This window comes from Pseudophryne corroboree, chromosome 10 (assembly GCF_028390025.1).
Source record: "Pseudophryne corroboree isolate aPseCor3 chromosome 10, aPseCor3.hap2, whole genome shotgun sequence".
In the NCBI taxonomy this organism is placed as follows: Eukaryota; Metazoa; Chordata; class Amphibia; order Anura; family Myobatrachidae; genus Pseudophryne; species Pseudophryne corroboree.
The window spans coordinates 16,814,542-16,836,537 of NC_086453.1; the positions used below are offsets into that span (position 1 = coordinate 16,814,542).

At 47.4% G+C, this 21,996-nt stretch overlaps 2 protein-coding genes across 2 annotated transcripts in view; both read left to right on the forward strand.

Annotated features, from left to right (window-relative positions):
• The first annotated feature begins 9,012 nt into the window (after positions 1-9,012).
• Positions 9,013-17,944, forward strand: LOC134965801 (chymotrypsin-C-like). The gene is made up of 8 exons (XM_063942170.1): positions 9,013-9,052; positions 11,692-11,783; positions 11,879-11,979; positions 12,370-12,492; positions 14,036-14,172; positions 14,707-14,852; positions 17,190-17,342; positions 17,807-17,944. Exons 1-8 carry the CDS (start codon positions 9,013-9,015, stop codon positions 17,822-17,824), a joined length of 810 nt encoding a protein of 269 aa, XP_063798240.1. The 3' UTR covers positions 17,825-17,944.
• A 262-nt stretch (positions 17,945-18,206) lies between these two features.
• The window catches only part of LOC134966858 (chymotrypsin-like elastase family member 2A), a 37,350-nt gene continuing 33,560 nt past the window's right edge, over positions 18,207-21,996 (forward strand). The window contains exon 1 of the mRNA XM_063943900.1: positions 18,207-18,267. Within this exon, the coding sequence (XP_063799970.1) occupies positions 18,207-18,267 (61 nt within the window). The remainder of the gene's footprint in view (positions 18,268-21,996) is intronic.

A 21,996-nucleotide genomic window follows, 5' to 3' on the forward strand; every position in this document is an offset into this window, starting at 1 on the left:
GGTGCATGGAGCGAGACATGATGTCCCAGATGTGCTCAATTGGATTCAGGTCTGGGGAACGGGCGGGCCAGTCCATAGCATCAATGCCTTCATCTTGCAGGAACTGCTGACACACTCCAGCCACATGAGGTCTAGCATTGTCTTGCATTAGGAGGAACCCAGGGCCAACCGCACCAGCATATGGTCTTACAAGGGGTCTGAGGATCTCATCTCGGTACCTAATGGCAGTCAGGCTACCTCTGGCGAGCACATGGAGGGCTGTGTGGTCCCCCTAAGAAATGCCTCCCCACACCATTACTGACCCACTGCCAAACCGGTCATGCTGGAGGATGTTGCAGGCAGCAGAACATTCTCCTTGGCGTCTCCAGACTGTCACGATCCGGGTATCTGGACGCCATTTCTTACCCATCAGATGCCTCCTAAGGCTGGCTCAGCGCTCCAGGACCGGATCCCATCTGTTATCCTGATGTGTACATTCCTGTATCCTCTCCTGTCACTCTGGGACGCTGTCACAGTAACGCCATATTACACCTGGCATGGCGTCTCCCGCGGCCTCCGCCGCCATCCCTGAACTTCTGCATGCAGAGTGTCTGAGTGGCGATTACGTCAGCCGCGGCCTCCGCTGTGTCCGCGTGGTTGGATGTGCATCTGTCAGCCTGGCGCCTCCTGTCTCCGGTGGCCGGCGCCACCATTACTGTTTTCATTACCACATGGATTACAAACCAAACTTCCCTCCAAGTGTCTGCATGGGCGCAGCCATCTTGGATTCTGTCAGCTGATCATTTCCACCAATCTGTTCTCAGTATTGATAATCTGCATAATTGCCTAGCCAATCCCTTCCTTGCTGCAGGTATAAATACACTGTGCCTGAGCAAGGAAGGCGTCAGTGCTTTGGTTGTCAAACCTAGTTCCTGTTTGTCTCTCTCCTGTGATTGTCTTCCAGGTTCCAGCTCCTGTCTCAAGACTTCCACCATAGAGACCCGCACCAGCATTCCACCTGCGGTGTAGCCTGACTCTCCAATCCATTGTGGATTCATCTGTTTCCAGCTACAACATTACCTGCTTCCAGCTCAGCTTCCAGCAGAGTACAGCTTTCCTTAAAGGGCCGGTGTCCTTTCTACACTTTACCACTCTCCACCGGTATTATTATTTCTCCGCTCTCAAGTTCTACATTTCAGTTCATATTTCATCGCTCCCAAGTTCATTTATTATTTAACTGGTTCCAGCCAGTATCCACTCCGTGCTAACAACAGTCTGGTTCCAGCCAGTATCCACAGCAGCTGTTTTACCTTCAGCAACCCAGCTTTTCCTGGAACACCAGCTGGCACAATCCTGGGTTATCTCCATTGCTACAGTCGGGCCTGGTAAGGACTTTCCATCTAGAAGATCATAAGAACTATCTCACACTACCAGTGCCCTGTGGCTCCTGCCATCCTGTAGTACCCAGGAACTGTATTTATTATTTGCTGACTTTTACGTTTTCTTTTACTGCTGCTGTGTTGCGGAGTTGTCATAATAAACATCATTGACTTTTATCCAAGTTGTCGTGGTCACGCCTTCGGGCAGTTATTATTCATGTTACTTACATGTCCAGGGGTCTGATACAACCTCCCAGGTTCCGGTACATCTCAGCCCCTACAACTGAGGCTGCCTCCCGTCAGCTCAGGCCCTCAGTTGTGACAGTAAGCACTGACCTAATGAATCCAGCCGGAGACCAGGATCAAGCGGCCAGGCCGATGCAAGAACTGGCAGCCCGACTAGAACATCAGGAGGCTGCACAGGGCCACATCATCCGCTGTCTCCAGGATCTCTCTACTCGACTGGATGGGATTCAGACAACTCTCCGTGGATCAGGCGCATCTGGTGCGTCAACCACAGTGACTCCAGCTATAACCCCACCCACCTTACCCATTTCTGCTCCACGTCTTCATCTTCCAACGCCAGCAAAATTTGACGGATCTCCAAGATTCTGCAGGGGATTTCTCAACCAGTGTGAGATTCAGTTTGAGCTACAACCTGGCAATTTTCCCAGTGACCGTACAAAAATTGCCTACATCATCTCTCTTCTCAGTGGCTCCGCCCTTGACTGGGCATCACCGTTATGGGAGAGGTCCGACACCCTGCTATCTTCTTACACTGCATTCGTGTCAACATTCAGGCGCATCTTCGACGAGCCAGGCCGGGTAACCTCAGCTTCATCCGAGATTCTCCGTTTACGCCAGGGGTCACGTACTGTAGGACAATATCTGATACAGTTCCAGATCCTGGCATCCGAACTGGCATGGAACGACGAGGCCCTGTATGCTGCATTCTGGCATGGCTTATCTGAGCTTATTAAAGATGAGTTAGCTACCAGAGACTTACCTTCTAAGTTAGATGAGCTAATCTCACTCTGCACGAAAGTTGATTTACGTTTCAGAGAGAGAGCAACTGAGCGTGGAAGATCATCTGCTCCAAAATCTTCTGCTCCTCCTCCTCGTCAACTGTCACCATCTAAAGATGAGTCCATGCAAATTGGCCGTTCCCGTTTAACTCCTGCTGAGCGCCGAAGACGTCTCTCTGAGTCTCTTTGTCTTTACTGTGCAGCTCCATCTCACACCATCAATGCCTGTCCCGAACGTCCGGGAAAACTCCAAACCCTAGCTCGCCCAGGAGAGGGCCGGCTAGGAGTAATGATCTCCTCTCCATCTCCTCATGATTGTAATCTCCCAGTCTCGCTTCAAGTTGCTCAACGTTATCGGAACGTCATTGCCCTCCTTGATTCCGGAGCAGCTGGGAACTTTATTACTGAAGCCTATGTTAAACGGTGGTCCCTACCCACCGAGAGACTTCCTTCCTCCTTTTCCTTAACTGCCGTGGATGGCAGTAAAATTTTTGATACTGTTATTGCTCTAAGGACTCTACCAGTTCGTCTGAGAGTGGGAGTTCTTCATTCCGAACTTATTTCACTTTTAGTGATTCCAAGAGCCACACATCCTGTGGTCCTGGGCCTTCCATGGCTCCGTCTTCACAATCCTACAATTGATTGGACGACTACGCAAATCCTGGCATGGGGTTCCTCCTGTGCAGAGACATGTCTGTTTAAAGTATTGCCTGTCTGTTCTTCCTCCCCCAGGTCGTCTGATGTTCCACCTCCTCCATATCAAGATTTCACGGATGTGTTCAGTAAAGCTTCTGCTGATATCCTTCCTCCTCATAGAGAATGGGACTGCCCGATTGATCTCGTTCCAGGGAAGGTTCCACCTCGAGGCCGAACTTATCCGTTGTCTCTGCCTGAGACGCATTCTATGGAGGAATACATTAAAGAGAACCTAGCAAAGGGGTTCATTCGACCTTCTTCTTCCCCAGCCGGCGCAGGCTTCTTTTTTGTAAAAAAGAAAGATGGTGGTCTGCGGCCGTGCATCGACTACAGAGGTTTGAACGACATTACCATCAAGAACCGTTATCCTTTACCCCTGATTACTGAGCTCTTTGACAGAGTTAGCGGAGCTACCATCTTTACAAAGCTGGACTTGCGAGGTGCATACAATCTCATCCGGATCCGTGAGGGTGACGAGTGGAAGACCGCCTTTAACACCCGTGACGGACATTATGAGTACCTCGTCATGCCCTTCGGATTGAGCAATGCTCCAGCTGTCTTCCAGCATTTTGTCAATGAGATCTTCAGAGACATTCTATACCGTCATGTCGTGGTCTATCTAGACGATATCCTCATTTTTGCCAACGATTTAGAGGAACATCGTTTTTGGGTTAAAGAGGTTCTGACCCGTCTCCGTGTCAATCATCTCTATTGCAAATTAGAAAAATGCGTCTTTGAAGTCAAGTCCATTCCGTTTCTAGGGTACATTGTGTCTGGTTCCGGACTAGAGATGGATCCTGAGAAACTACAAGCAATCCAAAATTGGCCGGTACCCTTAACCCTCAAAGGGGTCCAGAGGTTCTTAGGGTTCGCCAACTATTACCGAAAGTTTATACGATACTTTTCCACCATTGTGGCACCTATTACTGCTTTCACTAAGAAGGGTGCTAACCCGTCCAAGTGGTCTGAAGAAGCCATGCAAGCATTTCATCTTTTAAAACAAAGGTTCATCTCTGCGCCTGTTCTGAAACAGCCTGACATCGACTCTCCTTTCATCTTAGAGGTGGATGCCTCCTCCGTTGGAGTAGGAGCGGTGTTATCTCAGAGGGCTAAAGATGGCCATTTACACCCTTGCAGTTTCTTCTCCCGGAAGTTCTCCCCAGCTGAGCGCAACTATGCCATTGGCGACCAGGAGTTGCTAGCCATCAAGCTCGCTCTAGAAGAGTGGAGGTATCTGTTGGAGGGAGCTTCTCATTCAATCACCATACTTACAGACCACAAGAACCTTTTATACCTGAAGGGCGCACAATGTCTCAACCCTCGTCAGGCCAGATGGGCACTTTTCTTTTCCAGGTTCGACTTTAAACTCCAGTTCTGTCCGGGCTCTCAGAATCGCAAGGCCGATGCCCTTTCCCGCTCATGGGAGCAAGAAAATGAGTCAGAGTCTTCAGACAAGCATCCTATTATAAATCCGTTGGCATTCTCCACGGTAGGGATGGACTCTACGCCCCCATCAGGGAAAAGTTTTGTGAAGCCGATGCTAAGGAAGAAGCTCATGCATTGGGCCCATGCTTCCCGTTTTGCCGGACATACAGGTATCCAAAAAACCCTGGAGTTTATCTCTAGGTCCTATTGGTGGCCAACTCTGAAAAAGGACGTCTTGGAGTTTATTGCATCTTGCCCAAAGTGTGCCCAACATAAAGTATCCCGCCAGTCGCCTGCGGGGCAACTGGTTCCACTATCCGTTCCCCGTCGACCATGGACCCACTTGTCGATGGATTTCATTACAGACTTACCCATGTGCAACAAGTTCAATACCATCTGGGTGGTAGTTGACCGGTTCACCAAGATGGCACACTTCATTCCTCTCACCGGTCTTCCGTCAGCTTCCAAGTTGGCTCAAGTATTCATACAAGAGATCTTCCGACTCCACGGTCTTCCTGAAGAAATTATCTCAGATCGAGGAGTTCAATTCACAGCCAAATTCTGGCGAAGTTTATGTCAAGTCCTCCAAGTCAAGCTAAAGTTTTCCACGGCTTACCATCCTCAGACCAATGGTCAAACCGAGAGGGTGAATCAGGACTTGGAGGCCTTCCTCCGCATCTATGTGTCCTCCTCTCAAGATGACTGGGTTCAATTACTTCCCTGGGCCGAGTTCTGTCATAACAACCAGTATCATTCTTCATCTGCTTCAACACCATTCTTCACTAACTTTGGATTCCACCCTAAAGCCCCTGAGTTCCAACCGCTTCCAGCAACTTCTGTTCCCGCAGTGGATATCACCTTGCATCAGTTTGCCAATATCTGGAAGAGCGTACGATCAGCTCTGCTCAAGGCATCGTTCAGGTACAAGAAGTTTGCGGATAAGAAGCGTCGAGCAGTTCCTGCTCTCAAGGTGGGTGATCGGGTATGGTTATCCACGAAGAATTTGAGGTTAAGAGTTCCCAGTATGAAGTTTGCACCTCGCTATATCGGTCCTTTCAAGATTGAACAAGTCATCAATCCTGTTGCTTACAGACTCCAGTTGCCTCCCTTCTTAAAAATACCCAGGACATTCCATGTTTCCCTGTTGAAACCGCTGATCTTGAATCGGTTTCATTCCTCACTTCCTCCAACTCCGAAAGTCCAAACTCAACGAGGCGTTGAGTATGAAGTGGCCAAGATCCTGGACTCACGTCACTGTTACGGTCAACTACAATATCTTATTGACTGGAAGGGTTATGGTCCTGAGGAACGTTCATGGACCAATGCTTCTGATGTCCATGCTCCTGCCTTGGTCCGGAGATTCCATTCCAAGTTTCCTCAAAAGCCAAAGAAGTGTCCTGGGGCCACTCCTAAAGGGGGGGGTGCTGTCACGATCCGGGTATCTGGACGCCATTTCTTACCCATCAGATGCCTCCTAAGGCTGGCTCAGCGCTCCAGGACCGGATCCCATCTGTTATCCTGATGTGTACATTCCTGTATCCTCTCCTGTCACTCTGGGACGCTGTCACAGTAACGCCATATTACACCTGGCATGGCGTCTCCCGCGGCCTCCGCCGCCGTCCCTGAACTTCTGCATGCAGAGTGTCTGAGTGGCGATTACGTCAGCCGCGGCCTCCGCTGTGTCCGCGTGGTTGGATGTGCATCTGACAGCCTGGCGCCTCCTGTCTCCGGTGGCCGGCGCCACCATTACTGTTTTCATTACCACATGGATTACAAACCAAACTTCCCTCCAAGTGTCTGCATGGGCGCAGCCATCTTGGATTCTGTCAGCTGATCATTTCCACCAATCTGTTCTCAGTATTGATAATCTGCATAATTGCCTAGCCAATCCCTTCCTTGCTGCAGGTATAAATACACTGTGCCTGAGCAAGGAAGGCGTCAGTGCTTTGGTTGTCAAACCTAGTTCCTGTTTGTCTCTCTCCTGTGATTGTCTTCCAGGTTCCAGCTCCTGTCTCAAGACTTCCACCATAGAGACCCGCACCAGCATTCCACCTGCGGTGTAGCCTGACTCACCAATCCATTGTGGATTCATCTGTTTCCAGCTACAACATTACCTGCTTCCAGCTCAGCTTCCAGCAGAGTACAGCTTCCCTTAAAGGGCCGGTGTCCTTTCTACACTTTACCACTCTCCACCGGTATTATTATTTCTCCGCTCTCAAGTTCTACATTTCAGTTCATATTTCATCGCTCCCAAGTTCATTTATTATTTAACTGGTTCCAGCCAGTATCCACTCCGTGCTAACAACAGTCTGGTTCCAGCCAGTATCCACAGCAGCTGTTTTACCTTCAGCAACCCAGCTTTTCCTGGAACACCAGCTGGCACAATCCTGGGTTATCTCCATTGCTACAGTCGGGCCTGGTAAGGACTTTCCATCTAGAAGATCATAAGAACTATCTCACACTACCAGTGCCCTGTGGCTCCTGCCATCCTGTAGTACCCAGGAACTGTATTTATTATTTGCTGACTTTTACGTTTTCTTTTACTGCTGCTGTGTTGCGGAGTTGTCATAATAAACATCATTGACTTTTATCCAAGTTGTCGTGGTCACGCCTTCGGGCAGTTATTATTCATGTTACTTACATGTCCAGGGGTCTGATACAACCTCCCAGGTTCCGGTACATCTCAGCCCCTACAACTGAGGCTGCCTCCCGTCAGCTCAGGCCCTCAGTTGTGACACAGACTCTGTCACGTCTGTCACATGTGCTCAGTGAGAACCTGCTTTCATCTGTGAAGAGCACAGGGCGCCAGTGGCGAATTTGCCAATCTTGGTGTTCTCTGGCAAATGCCAAACGTCCTGCACGGTGTTGGGCTGTAAGCACAACCCCCACCTGTGGACGTCGGGCCCTCATACCACCCTCATGGAGTCTGTTTCTGAGCGTTTGAGTAGACACATGCACATTTGTGGCTTGCTGGAGGTCATTTTGCAGGGCTCTGGCAGTGCTCCTCCTGTTCCTCCTTGCACAAAGGCGGAGTTAGCGGTCCTGCTGCTGGGTTGTTGCTCTCCTACGGCCTCCTCCACGTCTCCTGATGTACTGGCCTGTCTCCTGGTAGCGCATCCATGCTCTGGACACTACGCTGACAGACACAGCAAACCTTCTTGTCACAGCTCGCATTGATGTGCCATCCTGGATGAGCTGCACTACCTGAGCCACTTGTGTGGGTTGTAGGGAGGTCATACAGACACGTGGAGGCCACATACACTACTGAGCCTCATTTTGACTTGTTTTAAGGACATTACATCAAAGTTGGATCAGCCTGTAGTGTGTTTTTCCACTTTAATTTTGAGTGTGACTCCAAATCCAGACCTCCATGGGTTAATAAATTTGATTTCCATTGGTAATTTTTGTGTGATTTTGTTGTCAGCACATTCAACTATGTAAAGAACAAAGGCCCTCATTCCGAGTTGATCGGTCGCAAGGCGAATTTAGCAGAGTTACACACGCTAAGCCGCCGCCTACTGGGAGTGAATCTTAGCTTCTTAAAATTGCGACCGATGTATTCGCAATAATGCGATTACTAACTACTTAGCAGTTTCAGAGTAGCTCCAGACTTACTCTGCCTGTGCGATCATTTCAGTGCTTGTCGTTCCTGGTTGACGTCACAAACACACCCAGCGTTCGCCCAGGCACTCCCACCGTTTCCCCGGCCACTCCTGCGTTTTTTCCGGAAACGGTAGCGTTTTCAGCCACACGCCCCTGAAACGCCGTGTTTCCGCCCAGTAACACCCATTTCCTGTCAATCACATTACGATCGCCGGAGCGAAGAAAAAGCCGTGAGTAAAAATACTTTCTTCATAGTAAAGTTACTTGGCGCAGTCGCAGTGCGAACATTGCGCATGCGTACTAAGCGGATTTTCACTGCGATGCGATGAAAAATACCGAGCGAACAACTCGAAATGAGGGCCAAAGTATTTAATAATAATATTTCATTCATTCAGATCTAGGATGTGTTATTTTAGTGTTCCCTTTATTTTTTTGAGCAGTGTATATCATGAATGTGTTATCATATGGCGGATTGTGTAGTGTGTTTGAGGACACAATATATATTGTTGCGTCGTATTGACCCATCGTGAGATCGCCGGGAAGTTAATGTGTACACCACTTTAGTGGAATCTTCATGTGACAATTCAATGATCTGATAGAATCCCTGAAGTCTTGGTCTGTGAACGCCATGGAGCCGGGACATCTGTCTGCTTCAGGTGTTGGTGTAAATGATCTCATTTGGCCTACAAACATGTAAAGCAAACACGGCCTTATCACACCAATGGGTAATGAGTGCTAGAGTAATGGAGACTTGTGAGAAAGTCCTCAGGCCAGTGTCCTGTTAGGGAAACGAGGACTCCTCTCATTGGCTCCCGCTATCTGAGCTGCAGGGTGTCCTGGCAGAAAGTCAGACACCCCGAGTATAAAAGTAACTGCTTGGTGCATGGGGGTTCTAATAAGTCACAATGTTCAAGCTTGTGGTGCTTGCTGTCTGCCTGGGTTACGGTAACGTCAAACTTTTTCCTCAACCTTACTTTTCTCTGGCGCAAATGGCAGAAATTATGATGAAAATTCTTTATCGGATGTAAAACAGCCATAGCGCTGAAAATCAAGATATTTCTTGTATATTGCTAAACCATTACATATGATGGTTTTATACTGAATGTGTTATATGCAGACTTTTATGTCAGTTATCTAATTTGTATCTGATTTTATGTTGTCTTTTACAATATATAGGGCCTGATTCAGAGTGGACGCAGCTGCTGCCGTGACTGCATTGTTTTGCGCAACAGCGTCTGCATTATGTAAAAAAAAAAAAAAAAAAGATTTTCAGCCTATTGAGACGCCGGTTGGCAGTGGTGGTATTCTGTCACCATGCATACTATGACGCACTGTCACTCGCAATGTTGTAGATTGCGAAAGCCCTATGGCCGCCGGTGTCAGTGCAACTGCGGTCTTTGGGTTTAGTCGCATTCCGTGACACACCCACGTCTGGTTAGACACCACTGTGTTATCAACCAGAAACGAGCACCGAAATTGCATCTATCTGCTCGCAATTTTGATCTACGTCTTTCAGCGCAGTGCAACTAACGCATGTGCAGACTGAAAACATTGTCCGCTTACACCCAACATCGCCACTGCGTCCACCTTTTGAATCTGACCTATAATGACCTTCGTGCGTCCTCTTTTTCCCCTGGGCAACAGAGTGGCTTTGTCATAGTTATCCCACCACCTAGGGGGCCGTTATTTTGTAGGGTGACCCTGATACTGTCTCCTTGTGAATGGATGGACTGTATTCCTATGAACATTGGTTCTGCTACTGATGTGTGTTGGTCAGTGGTTCCCAAACAGTGTTCCCAAGGCATCCCAACAGTCCAGGGTTTAAGGATATCCATGCTTAGGCACAGGTACATTAATTAGTACCTCAGTCAGTTTAATTATACCATCTGTGCACAAGCAGGGATATCTCTAAAACCTGGACTGTTGAAGTGTCTTGAGAACAACGTTTGGAAACCACTGGAGTAGGTGACGAAACTGTTTGAAGAAAATAACTTGTGGTGGTGTCACACAAGCACGTTCTGCATTCAATGTATAACTGCCACAATACAATACCTTAACATTCACTGCTAATAACCAGGTTTAGTGGTTCTTGCCATGGTTTCCAACTGTCCCAAATTCCTAGTGACAGACCTACTTATGATATTTGTCACTGGTGAGTTTCTATTCATCCAAGGTCCACCTAGAATAGATGGTATCACATGGGATATTCTTGGTTTCACAGGACCAAGCTGTTCTTGCAAACTGTTTAATAGACTCCCTTCGATGTCTTGTGATGGACCTGACGCTAGAACTGGTTCTGATGTACATGTATCATATAATGGACCTGGCACTAGGTCCGGTGCTGATGTAGATGTATCGTGATGGAGATGATGCTAGATTCAGTGCTGATGTAGATGTATCATGTGAAGGACCTGATGCTGGATTCAGTGCTGATGTAGATGTATCATGTGATGGACCTGATGCTAGATCCAGTGCTTACGTAGATCTATCACGTGATGGACAGGGCGCTAGATCCAGTGCTGATGTAGATGTATCATGTGATGGATCTGTCACTAGATCCAGTGTTGATTTAGATGTATCATGTGATGGACCTGACTCTAGATCCAGTGCTGATGTAGATGTATCATGTGATGGACCTGATGCTGGATCCAGTACTGATGTAGATGTATCATGTGATAGACCTGACACTGGATCCTGGTGCTGATGCAGATGTATCATGTGATGGACCTGACGCTAGATCCAGTGCTGATGTAGATCTATCATGTGATGTTCCTCACACTGGATCCAATGTTGATGTAGCTGTATCATGTGATGGATCTGACACTAGTTTCGGTGCTGATGTAGATGTATCATGTGATGGACCTAACACTGGATCCGATGTTGATGTAGCTGTATTATGTGATGGACAGGGCGCTAGATCCAGTGCTGATGTAGATGTATCATGTGATGAAACTGACACTGGATCCGGTGTTGACGTAGCTGTATCATGTGATGGAACTGATGCTAGATCCAGTGCTTACATAGCTGAATCCTGTGATGGACCTGATGCTGGATCCGGTGCTGAAGTAGATGTATCATGTGATAGACCTGACACTTGATCCTGTGTTGATGTAGATGTATCATGTGATGGACATCACGCTAGATCCGGTGGTGATGTAGATGTATCATGTGATGGACATCACGCTAGATCCGGTGGTGATGTAGATGTATCATGTGATGGACATCACGCTAGATCCGGTGGTGAAGTAGATGTATCATGTGATAGACCTGACACTTGATCCTGTGTTGATGTAGATGTATCATGTGATGGACATCACGCTAGATTCGGTGGTGACGTAGATGTATCATGTGATGGACATCACGCTAGATCCGGTGGTGACGTAGATGTATCATGTGATGGACATCACGCTAGATCCGGTGGTGACGTAGATGTATCATGTGATGGATCTGACACTAGTTTTGGTGCTGATGTAGATGTATCATGTGATGGAGCTGACACTGGATCCGGTGCTGATGTAGATGTATCAGGTGATGGATTTGCTGTTGTGTCCGGTTCTGATGTAGTTTTATCTTGTTCATTGCAGCCTACAGCTGTGGCGTTCCAGCTGTACAACCCATTCTCTCCAGTAGAGTGGTTAATGGAGTAGACGTTCTGCAGAGCAGCTGGCCATGGCAGGTATGGGCAGCCGGGAAAGTACAGCCATCAGGGGGCCAAATGTTTTTTTTAGAAAAAACTCAATGACAATGAATATAATCTTTTTTTCCCGTCAGATCTCCCTGCAGTACCAGGGAAGTAGCGGCGCCTGGGGACACACCTGCGGTGGAACTCTCATTGCTGACAACTGGGTCGTGACTGCTGCTCACTGTATCAGGTACATCTCAAATACTGAATGTAACAATACTAACATCAAAACAATAGATCTTTCCTATAAGAGTTCTATGTGTAAGTATCTACTTCCACCGGTACATTCAACCACTCTGTTGCATGGGGGGGGCACCATTTTGAATTACTTCAATACTGATAACATTATACATTTGAATATTGATGGCAATGGCTTACCCTGTGAGTGTTGAAGGCTAGGACGCATATCCCAGCTGTATCAAACATAGTCAAGTCAACGAGTCACGTTGTGTCTTCGATTTGTGTAGAGAGAAGGCATACCTCCGGTTTTATACCATCAGGATTGTTCCACCATGTCCTTTGTTTCACTGCTTTTGTTTAACAAGTCTCCATATTTTTTGCCCCTCAACGTTTTTCCCAGCTCTGGCCGCGTGTACAGAGTGTTTGTGGGAAAACACAATCTGAAGGAAGAGGAAGAAGGATCTGTTGCCATTGCCCCTGAGAAGATCATCGTTCACGAGAACTGGAACTCCTTCTTCATCCTGTAAGTATAGCGTTGAACAGGTCAGCACCCACCAACTGTGACGGGAGATGGAGGGTTTACCAGTCTGATGGGCACCACACTACCATCTCTTCCATGGTATTCCCAACAATGGTGGTCATTCCGAGTTGTTCGCTCATTGCCGTTTTTCGCAACGCAGCGATTAGGTAGAAAATGCGCGTGGTACGCAGCACGCATGCGCTTAGTCATTTAACACAAAACTTAGTAGATTTACACAAGCTCCAGCGACGTTTTTTCAATGCTCGAGTGATCGTAGTGTGATTGACAGGAAGTGGGTGTTTCTGGGCGGAAACTGGCCGTTTTCAGGGAGTGTGCTAAAAAACGCAGGCGTTCCAGGTAAAAACGCAGGAGTGGCTGGAAAAACGGGGGAGTGGCTGGCCGAACGCAGGGCGTGTTTGTGACGTCAAACCAGGAACTAAATGGACTGAGGTGATCGCAGTGTAGGAGTAGGTCTGGAGCTACTCAGAAACTGCAAGGAATTATTTAGTAGCAGTTCTGCTAACCTTTGTACAAATGGATAGTGGTGTGACCAATGACACTATAAAGTATATGAATAAAAAGGCAAATGCTTCCCTCTGTCACTGGATGATGTGGTCACATTGTAGTAGGATCAGAAATAAGAAAGATAAGACTTTCCAACATAGTGTTATTTTTCTATATCAACAGTAATAATAAATGCAACACATGTAACTAGCAGGAATGGATCAACAAAACCAAATTACATAAATGTTGACTTTGATCAACTTTTATGTGAGTCCTTAAAGGGTACATTCCTTGTCAGTGTGCTAAGTGACAGATTAATTACCTTAGGAGCAGTGCCGGCTCTACCATTAGGCAGCTATAGACAGCCACCTAGGGCACCGTCATCTGGGGGCAGCCCTGAGCATGCCTATTATAAAACTGTGGATGACTCTGTTGAACTTAATGCAGGTGGGGCTGTTGTACTTCTAAGATGCCACCTCCACACTTTCACCTGAGGGGTGTATTGGAGTGTAGGTTGTGGTGGTGGTGGTGGTGGGGGGGGGGGGGTTAAAGTCTTGCGTAGGATGCAGAGGAAACTTGCTCCGAACCTGCTTAGAAGGCATGTAAAAAAAAATTGCTGTATTATTTTCAGCACTTGAAGATATTATATAATTAAAGGTTTTATTAATACACAAGCACCAAGGTAAAAATAGTGTGGCATCCACAGCACTAAAAAGCATAATGTGAAGCCAGATAGCTGCAGTTAGAAGACAGGTGTTTTAAAGACTCCAGAATCTCCTTGGCCTCTAAAAACTGCTGCAATCTGGACCAGAAGCTCCTGACCTGCTCCTGACCTGCTCCTCCATTCCGACGCGGTTCGAGACTGGCAGGTCTCTCTTTCAAGGCATAAGGAACTTCTGATCCAGATTGCAGCAGTTTTAGATTAAGTTTGCCACCCATCCACTGAATGAAGTTACACCCACCATATGAAAGTGACTCTGAGGCACGAGGCTTCGCAGTTCATCTGGAACCTAACTTTCCATCCTCCCTGTCTGTGTTGTAGCAATGACATCGCTCTTATCAAGCTTTCCGTGCCTGTGCAGCGGAGCCACTCTGTCCAGCCGGCCTGCCTGCCAGCTAACGGTGCCATCCTGGCACACGACTCTCCCTGCTACGTGACTGGCTGGGGTCGCCTCTACAGTAAGATGCTGCTTTGATATTCCCTATAAATCACATTTAGATACTACATAGATGACCTAAAATGTACCTCTCACCTCTCAGTGGATCCAGTCGTTGTGCAGCCCAATAGTTGTAAGAATAAAATCAAATCACTAGAAACCGCTGGCAGCCCTGAGGCATGAGGCACAGTCATTTGTTGGTTGTGGCACACAAGATGGTGCTTTTACTGTGGACAGGTGACAGGTCCACCATAAAGACTGTTCCTAAGTTATGTTATATGTTCACAGCACAGAATATTTTCCATATGGCAATGTAATGTTCACCATGAAACATAGAAACATAGAATTTGATGGCAGATAAGAACCACTTGGCCCATCTAGTCTGCCCCTTTTTTTATCCTTTAGGTAATCTCAACCCTTTTTGAACCTTAATTCTTTGTAAGGATATTCATATGCCTGTCCCAAGCATGTTTAAATTGCTCTACAGTCTTAACCTCTACCACCTCTGATGCCCTCGCAGCCCTGATGGTCACTGCATGTGATAAATGTCTTTCAGCCAATGGTCCCATCGCTGATGTCCTACAGCAGGCTCTTCTCCCTGTGGTGTCTCACGAGGTCTGCTCCAAGAATGATTGGTGGGGCTTCCAGGTTAGGACAACCATGGTCTGCGCTGGAGGAGATGGCATTGTTTCCGGCTGCAATGTAAGGAACAGTCTCCAGTTGGTTTATGCTTTTTGTTATTTTATCTGGCCAGTGGTGGTTATTCAGAATCAGAATCGGCTTTATTGGCCAGGTATACTTGCGTATACTAGGAATTTGTCTTCGGTTTGCCATACAACAGCCAAGTAGGTAACAGACAAGCAGGTGGGTAGGGAGGGGCAAGTAAAGTCATACAGATAGGAATACCGTAGGGACACAAGTGCGTTATATGTACGTCTAGTCAGTCAATGTTCAGGAGTTCAGCAGGCGGACCGCTTGGGGAAAGAAACTTTTGAGGCTTCTGGTGGACCCGGCGGGGACGGCCGTGTAACGCCTGCCTGAAGGAAGCAAATTAAACATGCTGTGGCCGGGGTGTAGCTGGTCCTTTTACTATCTTCGTTGCCCGCTTTTTAGCTCTGGATAGGTACAGGTCCTGGACTTGAGGGAAGGTCGGCCCGATGATCATCTTTGCGGTTCTGACCACCTTTTGGAGCCTGCATCTGTCCCTCACGTACCATACCATTATCGAGGAGCACAGTACTGACTCTGCAATCGCGGAGTAGAAGAGGAACAGAAGCTTCTGTGGGATGTTGAACGTTCTTAGTTGCCTGAGGAAGAACAACCTCTGCTGCGCTTTCCCAAAAGTGGCGTCAGCGTTGGACCCCCATTTAAGGTCCCGGGAGATTGTGGTCCCCAGCAGTGCCGTAACTAGACATTTTAGCGCTGTGTGCAAGAAACTGCATCGGCGCCCCCCCCGACATGTTTTGAAATTCATTCCCCCCCCTCCCCCGCCCCATCAATCACACGCCGCTAGTTACTGGCATCAAAAAATAGGGGTGTGGCTTCATGGAGCATGCATTAATCACATAACTCCGCCCGTTACTCACACTACGCCGCACAGTATCGTCTGTTACTCACATCACTCTGCACTGCACGGTAGCGCCCATTAGTCAAATTACACCACACGGTAGCGTCCATTAGTCACGTTACGCAGAGTGGTGGCATTCATTAGTCGCAATACACAGTGCGATAGCTTCGGTCAATCACATTACACAGCGCTGTAACGTCTGTCAGTCACATTACACAGCACGGTAGCGTCCGTCGTCCACATTACACAGCACGGTAGCGTCCATCGTCCACATTACACAGCACGGTAGCGTCCATCGGCCACATTACACAGCACGGTAGCGTCCATCGGCCACATTACACAGCACAGTAGCGTCCATCGTCCACATTACACAGCACGGTAGCGTCCGTCGGCCACATTACACAGCATGGCAGCATCCGAGTCACAGACAGTAGTACTCCATATATATATATATATATATATATAGATCTATCTATCTATCTATCTATCTATCTATCTATCTATATATATATATATATATATACAGATCTATCTCTATATATAGATATATAGATCTATCTATATATATATATATATATATATATATATAAATATATAGATATATATATATAAATATATATATATAGATACCTATCTATCTATATATAGATATATATCTATATATATAATATATATAGATATATATATATACACAAACACAATAGATTAATGTATGTGCAGCACCTACATGTCATGCCTGGTAAGCATTGTCTGCACGAGGGACGAGGAGAGGGAGAAGAGAGACTTCACTGGTGAGAGAACCGAAGGCAGCACCAGCAGCACCAGCCGTCTATGAGATGAGTTATCTCATAGACGTTCCCGGAAGTGTATGTAACCGTGCAGTGCTGAGAAGAGCAGGAGGAGGGGGGCGGACTGTCAGAGGGGGACTGATCGTGGGGAGAGACTGAGTCTACACAGGCAGCGCAGCGCTGCGCCGCTGCCCGCTGTAGTGTAATGTATATTAGCAGCGCTGCCTCCGGCAGGGAAGGTGCCGGGCACAGCGCTACTAATATTACACTACACTACAGCGGGCAGCGGCGCAGCTGGTGAGAAGCAATCAGTGTGTGCGGAGGGTGCGCCCACAGCCTAACTGCGCTGTGGGCAGTGCCCCCTTCGCACACACCTAGTTACGGCACTGGTCCCCAGGAACTTGAAGGAGTCCACTAGCGATACCACACTGTCAGCAATCGTTAGCGGAGGTGCACTAGCTGACTTCTTCCTGAAGTCCACTATCATTCCTGGTCAGTGGTGGTTACTCCTAACCTGCTGATGTGGAATACACGTAAGGGTGTCACAACGCTGGGTATTAATTAGAGATGGGTTAGAAGATGAGTCGGTTAAATGGGGCGACATGCTGCCTTTACAATTTATCCAGTGATGACATCTAGAAACGTTGCACAAAGCATTCACCTATTTAATGTATTATTTCACAGGGGGATTCCGGCGGTCCTCTGAACTGCCAGGCTGCCAACGGAGCCTGGGAGGTCCACGGCGTTGTGAGCTTTGGCTCCGGAATCAGCTGCAACTATGAGAAGAAGCCGACCGTGTTCACCCGCGTGTCTGCTTACATCGACTGGATCAACCAGGTGAGCAACATATACACAGCCATGCTGCATGTCAGTGTGTTCTCTAATGTGTATGCTGAATGCCCAAATACACCTAAGGGACCCACCATAAGCCAGGTCACCTCAATCTGCCCACTGCTCCTCCCCATCCCAGCCCTGCTCTATACCGCCCCACGTCCCTCTCTGTCCCCTGCTATGTACCAGTTTATACGTATTTGTTTTTACACTGAAGTTAAAAATTAAGCTAGGACATGCCCCTTCCCAACTTCCTCCGCACATACTAAGTCTGCCCCACCTGCAATGCAAAATTGCTTTGCCTAGGTGCAAATTGCTCCTTTTTTTGGTTTGTAACATTGAATTGGGCCCGTAATGCATATGTGACAGTGAAAACAAAACACGCACTTACATACAGAGATCAGCGCACAAAAGTGATTCGCCTGCACCAAGTGTTTAAAGATGTCTGACATATTACTTCTTACTTGCAGAAAATCGCCAGCAACTAAGAAGTGAGCCTGACCGGCTTTTCCCCACCATGGCAAGATTTTATCATCCTTCAAATTTTATGTAATGATTTGTTCAATTTAATGACTTTGTAAACCAATAAAGTGAAACGAGCACGTTGACTCATTGTGTGACAAAGACCTTTAATTAAACATATTGTCTGCATGGATGATGTAGGTGAATGGAATGATGTTTCAGCCTGATGGCTTCGGCAACCTGGGGAATTACAGCTGTGGAATTTGTGTAGTAAATCTACATGTTGCTCCCCAAATGTTAAGTCTCATAAAGAATACATTCATGTAACAGAAGGTGACACTGTTTCCAAACAGGGGTGGACCGGTGCTTCAACCGGGTCTTATAACAAAGTTTAGGTGGGGACTGGTGATGCTGCTGAAGCGTCCTGGACCCCCAGCTCTGGAACAAGCAGAGAATGAGCCTGAGGAACGTAACGACCCTCACCTCTAGGCACTGTGATACCTGCATCCACGGTAGTGCCATCACTTCCATGACAATTCTGCCACAAGGTGATGGTAGGAGGAACATTACAGCCCCCCTGTTCTCCTTACAAAGCAAAACGCTTTCCTTACACATAACTGCAACTTCTCATTCTGACATAACCTGAGACACTTAGCATGGTCTGTACATTATAGATCTGTTCTCAGACATAATAGAGCAATTCCAAGAGCAAGCCATATAATATTCTTGGAGATCACACAGAACCATTGCGGCTATTTTGCTGCAATTAAACAGCATGGAAATAGGAGTTCCACATTGTACCACAATGTTCTACAGGAGAACAGTAGGAACTGGAGCTCAGCAGAAGTTGGGTCATACAACAAGTCACAAGTAAGATGGCGGAATGGTTACCATTACTGACTCACAGCACTGAGGTCATGGGTTTGATTCCCATCATGGTCTTAACTGTGTAGAGTTTGTATATTCTCCCCGTACTTAGCGGGTTTCCTCCCACAATCCAAAAATATATTGGTAGACGCCCAACAAAAAACCCTAGCGTGTAAGTTTGTGTGTGTACATGGGCAGACTAGATGGGCCAAGTGGTTCTTATCGGCCATCTACGTAAGTCAGTCTACAAATGAATATTGAAGCAGAGGAAATTTAGCATTGTGTAATGGCCGAGTCACAGTCCAGATCCTGGACCTGATTTGGATCTGGTTGGTATTGCACAACCGCAAGGAAATGATCAGCAATTATTTTAAACATTTGAGTAAAGTCTTTCTTGCTCAAGGTGGTCACACCAGTTACTGAGAGCGTAGGTCCACAAACAACAGCAAAGTTTCATGTTGGATCCTCTCCCTTGGCTTGTTTTAAAACTTAGATAAAGGTCTGAACTTATTTGTGGTTATGCAGAAATTCCAAAATTTCTAAAGCATTCATAAACTTTCCAGCACCACTGTATAATTCAGCAAACTCCTGTAACCAGTACGTGTTCATGCACAAATGTATCTAGAGCTAGCTTTTGTAAATGGAGGTCAGGTTTTGGTTCCCCTAACCAGGGAATTGGACAATCAGCATGCATTATTGACCAGATGAAGTGCTGATCACTACTAAAGGAACCAAATATATGTATGGACGAGGACAGGGCTGTATCAACCCATGGCCGGGCCCCTAGACTTTCAGGTATTTCGGGGGCCCCTCTGGCACTTCAGTCATTTACCCCACTACAGCTGACGTTTGGGAAGCAGAGCATATGCCATCATTTACACTTTCAGTATTCACATGGACACCAACACCCATTGTCTCAAAACAAGCCTACAAGAGTGCAAGGTGTTACGTTCACTGTACTTGGTACTCCTGGAACTGGGCGGATGAGCTCCAGGTACAGGAACGTAATGCTGCAATAGATACGGAGCTCGGCAGCACCCCCAAGGATCCCTAACTCCGTTGTCTCACCCTCGTTGTCAGCCTACACCTGCGTGACTATGGTTTCTTGGGCCCACGGCAACCGCGTTTGAAGGGCGGATTATGTCTGCCCAACTCCGATGCCCCCCCGGTCTTAGTTGGAGACAAGGCGTAGACTGAGACGGGGCGATGACAAGGGGAACCTCTAACTAGAGAAGGAAGTACCCAGTTAGGGGTGCTACAGAACTTAAAGTATGTGCGGCACAGCGGCCAAGACAAAAACTACAACAATGGCAGTGCTGTCCACACGCCGACACAACACCGCTGTGTTCCGGTGAGGACAGCACACGCAGAACCCTCTGCAGAAAATCCAAAGCAAAAGCAACAGGTAGCTACGGCCTAGGCCAAGGGACGCCGCAAAGCCGCTACTCACGAAACCGGTACAAATACTGGCAAAAAGGACAGGAACCCCCAAAGTAGCTGACACAGGCTCTCAGGACCGGAGGACAGGCAGAATTCCAAACGACAGACCAGTGGACACCAGGAAGCAGGATACTGGATCAGACACAGGCAAAGCCACAGGACTCCTGGACAGGAATGATTCAAGGCAGGAAGCAGCTAGACAGAAGCTATCACCGGCGTCTGTGTAATGCACTGGGACAGAATATAACAAAGATTTCTTCCAATCACAGCAGGGACCCTAATTAATTATGTCATGCAGCTGCCCTGCTGCACGATTCCAAACTGACAGGTGCAATTAACAGACAGGTGAGGCTAAACACATGGAAACAGGCTGCAATTACACAGACTCACCACCGGCGGCCAACAAGAGTCTTTCTAAACCAGAGCAAAGGAAATCCTGGCCTGCAAGAGAACTATAACATAAAATACATAAACGGAAAGCAAACAGGAATGAACCACTACTTGTGGTTCATAACAGTACCCTCTCCTTAAGGGTGAACTCCGGACACCCCATGACACCCAAGGGGAACAGAAACAGAAGTATAACATAAAATACATAACCAAAATGCAAAACAGGAATGAGCCACTGCCATGGCTCATAACACAAGGTGCCTTTAACCATTGGAGCCCTATGGCGCAGGTAACCATGCCGCAGCAAAAAAATAAAATAAAAATGATGGCCCTCTAGTTCCTGCGGGGCCCCTAGGCTTCAGCCTAGTTAGCCTAATGGATAATACGGCCCTGGATGTGGAGACAGCTGTGCCTCACCCAATAACCTGTTACACCTTCTATGGGCTGTCTGATCTCTCCAGTCACTCCATGCCTACATGTTACCCAGGCATAATTTTTGGATTGAATTTAATATAAGGGATAAAACATAATGACATCTGTTTTCCCAACTCAAAAATCTCCCACTTTAAATCACCTGAGCTCATATTCCCAACATTTGGTTTCAAATAGTGACTGGAGTTACTGAATATGAATGTCACCATTACTCCTCTAATACAGACTGGGAAAGGAGCGGTCTATCCTGAACAAAGGGCCCTGATACAGAAGTGCACCCACTGCGATCGCAATGCCGAAGTTCATGTAGTTGAGCGACCATTTGCAATTGCGCATGCGTGAAATGTCCCTATGATGCAATGTGTCACACAGAGTGTGCGCTGAAAGATTCTGTTGCGATGGGGACAGACAGTATCACAAACGTTGCAGCAAATCGCTGGGCTTTACTGGGCGGTGACTGGGAGGTGGCCTGAAGTGAGCACAAGAAAAAAAAATGTTCAGGCCCTAAACGTCTCTATGCATAAACCACCTCAATGGTGCACCCAAACGCGGATGAGGCTGTTCCATTTGCTGCGTCAGCATCTATGTGCTTATGCCGTCACCGATTTCTTAAAAACTTAGATGCCAACATGCAGCGCCTTGTGCCTGTGTCGGAGTGTCATCTGTACCATCCATGACACCGCCGAACCTTGCACCATTGCTATGGCAGGTGCAATTTCTCTGTCTTAGTAAGACCTCCCATGTAAACGGCTTCACTTCTTTGAACACAGCCACTGTCAGCAGCATGCCTACTACGCACCTGCATTTGCCTAACCGCCCCCCCTGTTACCTTCCAGGAATGCCCACTGAAAATCTCAGGCCATAAATGCCTAAACTCGTGAAAGTTGCAGACCCCCACGGAAGAGTGGCTGAACCTCATGCATCCCGCCCACTTACTAGTGAACGCTGCAGGCTGAGATTATACCTGGGATTCTGGCTCCGTATAAAGTGGGATTAGGGGCCAAATTATGCAAATTAGTGTCATTTAGCCCCACCCCTTCCAAGCTGACCCTCTAAACGTGACAAAATG

Coding starts and splice junctions, on each gene's coding strand:
- LOC134965801 (XM_063942170.1), top strand. CDS start 9,013: ATGTTCAAGCTTGTGGTGCTTGCTGTCTGCCTGGGTTACG. Junction 9,053..11,691: donor TGCTGTCTGCCTGGGTTACG/GTAACGTCAAAC, acceptor TGTTCATTGCAG/CCTACAGCTGTGGCGTTCCA. Junction 11,980..12,369: donor ACTGCTGCTCACTGTATCAG/GTACATCTCAAA, acceptor CGTTTTTCCCAG/CTCTGGCCGCGTGTACAGAG.